Raw genomic sequence first — 3,495 nt, 5'->3', positions numbered from 1 at the left:
GTTTTTTATTTTCTAAATAGGTTTCTTTAAGCTAGTGCATTGGTGGTTCACTTACCTTTTCCTTCGATTTCCCTTCTAAATGTTTTTTTTCGTTGTCTGAATTTCTCACTTCCTGTTACTCTGCAGTAAACTTGCCACCATCATCCGAGCGGTGGTTAGTCAGCCAGAACAGCTTACTGAGGAGGAACAATAAGTGAGAAATCCAGACAAAGAAAAAAATGTTTTTGAAGGGAAATGGAAGGAAAAGGTAAGTGAAACAACAATGCACTAGCTTAAAGAAACCTATTTAGAAAATAAAAAAACGAACCTCTACAACCCCTTTAACCACTTAAGCCCCGGACCATATTTCTGGTCAAAGACCAGAGCACTTCGAGAGCCGACGTTATACTACGTGCTCTCGCGCAGGGGAGCCGACCTGCCGCCATAGAACTGCGGCGGCTGGTCGGCATGTAGTTAAGCTTGTTCAACTAAGCTGACCATAAAACCTGGAAGCTATATCATATAAAATGAAAAATGTGACACGTTTATAAATAATCGCAAACACTTAATGGATTGTAAACCTTTATGACACACATAAATACTAGAATAAACAGTCTAACACCACGTACAGCAAAGACAGAAGACAAGTAAAGTTCCATATATGCTTCTTCGAAGGAGGTAGAATTGTGTCAGGTAACCGCACAGCCACCTTTTTCTTTGAATGGATTTTTATCTTCTGGAACTCCTTTCAGCAATGGATCTTCTGTCGCTAGAGATTCAACATAGCTCTTCATTTCTTGTGCAGACTTGGAAACCTTGAAATAATTAAATTAATATCAGACATATGTACTAAGAAAAACTATAACAATACATTTACTCCTCATTAACATACACTTCTCAGTCATTTAAGGTTTGCTCCTATTGGCACCAGCTTATGTGGCCTAGGCTAAAAACTATTCGGCGGACCGTTTTCAGCGGACAGTCCGTCCGTGTGTACGAGGCCTAAGTTTGGATTCTTGGTATCCACCATTTCTGTGCCTCTTAATAAACAAAATGAGAATCCCATGCAGTGCCCTTCTGTGAGAGAGAAACAGCTTCTTGGTCCCGGGTGCCTGAATGTGTTGGGCAAGACAAACGTAAATGTACAATCATTGCATACACCGATAGAGGCAGACCTCATTTAGCTTCGGAGCAACAATTTGAAGCATTTGACCACCAGTACAAGAGTGTAGGAGCTTTACCATTGCACTCCAACAACCCCACTTCTATAACTCTGAGCTTGACTCTGAGCTTGACCCATGTTGAACCAACCGAAACCATCCAACCCATCTAAATACCCCCTGCATCCAACACTCAACCTCTAAGAATCCTAATAAAACTTCCTAAGTATTCAATTGTCCCACAACATATTCATCCACCCTGAAGTAGACTGAGTCAGTCCTGATGCAAAGCCTACACTGACAAATGCACCATTATATTACACAATATACTATCACTGGCCACACTGGTTAACAGATATCAGACAGACATAGGAGCTATGTTGCATTTAAGCATTGATTATATAACATTAGATATGCCTAAAACTGTATAAACAATCATATTAATTGGTGCAGGTGTAAGAGATTTTAGTTACACCTAACTTAATAATATCGGTTTAATGCCAAATAATGGGTTATCTTAGGCCACATATGTCTAAAAAATATGCCCATTAAAATCTAATTTCTAAAAATGTTCAGAAAAAAAAAAACATAATACAAATTTACATTATTGAGTATAGCAAAGGATATATATGCAATACCTTCTAAAGACAATCAGGCACTCATCTGAGTGTGATTTGGGCTGACCAGTCATCAATAGTTACTGATATGGCCTGGTAAATACTTATATACACTGTTTATACATCTGCATACCCCAGGCAATGTATTAGCTGTCACTGCATACCTGCATATTACATCTCTTGCCCTTTTAATATCTAGGAGAATATTAGTTGGGCCTATACATGTGCTGTGTACTGGCAGAATATTCCTAAAACGACATAATCTAGCCAATAGCCATGGCTAGTATTATGGACCCCGCCAGCGAGGCCCACCAGGCCAAAATTGCAGTCTACCTAAACCCTCATCCTGAGGTAAAAAAGGGACTTCAGTGACTTACTGGATTCCCGGTTCTATTGAAAGGGTCCCAGGCTGGGTGCCGTTCGATTGGGGAGTCAGCTTGAGGGGAACCCGGAGGCAGGTTGTCCAACAGGGCTTGAGCGAGCCAATCGGGGATCTGGTGACCGGAATGCTGACAGGTATGTGCTGCTGTCATCCGGTGACCTATGCTAAAAACCTACTGGGAGGATTCGCTCAATCTATCCATCTAGCTCACCTAAAAGTAATTGGCCTGTGGCAGAGGCCCTAGAGCCAGGTCTGTGAGAGAGATCTGTTCTCCCCAGAAAATCCTAAGTGACACTTCGGCTGCCAGGCTTGTGAGAGGGGTCTGTCCGGGGGCACTTTACCCACTCCAACTAGAGTGGCGACGAATAACCTCATCAGTTACAAGCGAAAAGGGTAACCATGAATCATAGTTCACATATGGGGTGACAATTATAGGCCAAAGGTAAGCAATAAGTCCTAAATAATAATTATATGACAGATACATTCATCTAAAAATCCAAAGGGTTTTCAACCAACAAGCAGATGCACATTTCTAAGATGAGATATCTTAGTGACGGCCATTTAAAGGAGCATCAGATACAGTTCTTGTCCTGGAGTAATTGCTAGGATCTCCATAGGACAAATTGGTTACATTTTAGTTAAAGCCAACAGGATGACATGATTCATAAACAATTAAAGGTAATGCAAAGACAGAAAAGATAAAAGGAAAAAATTACCAGTGCTCTTTCTGTCTTTATCTCCTTCCTTAACTGTTCTACTTCCATCTTTAGAAGGTCCTTCTCTGTCATGTCTTGAGCCATTGAAACGTTTGAGGTGGAGCACCCAGCAGAATGGTTTTAGTGGAGTTCACAGAGGAACTAAGTAGATGTTGATGTGGAAATTTAGCAGATGAGGCGACCTTTCTGCGTTGCTCGTCCAGAAAGACAGAAAAGCGGTCAGAAGCTGGCCTGTTGGTTGTTCAAATCACTTGGTTCCAAGATGGTTATGTCTTTATCTGTGTATTTTGTTCTGCCAAAAACCAAGAAACACTGAAGCTGGCCCTTCTCTATCTCCTCTCATATCTGATCCCTCTCACTCAGTCCCACGATATAGAAGGCCACAGATGGAAGATCCTCCTTTAATCCTAATCTGATAAAGGGCTTAAAGTGTATCCTGCTTATAGCTCAGTGAGGATGGACAGTATATAGACGTATGTAAGAGCAGGAAAACAAATACTCAGGGTGCATCAGAATAAAAAGAGGTGTTTAATGCACATATTTGTTTTATACATGATGGCCTGCTGTCAGATTACATTATAATAGCTGGATTCAGAGAGAGTTAGGCCGACGTATCAGTAGATACCCCGACCTAACTCAGA

At 41.1% G+C, this 3,495-nt stretch overlaps 1 protein-coding gene across 1 annotated transcript; it reads right to left on the bottom strand.

Moving 5' to 3' along the window:
• Window positions 1–548: 548 nt before the first annotated feature.
• Window positions 549–3,228, bottom strand: GNGT2 (G protein subunit gamma transducin 2). Its single transcript, XM_040331764.1, has 2 exons — window positions 2,855–3,228; window positions 549–794 (listed from the first exon to the last, which is right to left on the bottom strand). Exons 1-2 carry the CDS (start codon window positions 2,936–2,938, stop codon window positions 669–671), a joined length of 210 nt encoding a protein of 69 aa, XP_040187698.1. The 5' UTR covers window positions 2,939–3,228; the 3' UTR covers window positions 549–668.
• Window positions 3,229–3,495: the final 267 nt, after the last annotated feature.

Source organism: Rana temporaria, chromosome 12, assembly GCF_905171775.1.
Source record: "Rana temporaria chromosome 12, aRanTem1.1, whole genome shotgun sequence".
Classification (NCBI taxonomy): domain Eukaryota; kingdom Metazoa; phylum Chordata; class Amphibia; order Anura; family Ranidae; genus Rana; species Rana temporaria.
Note: the sequence above shows the minus strand (reverse complement) of the source record. Positions and strands in the feature narration are given on the sequence as shown.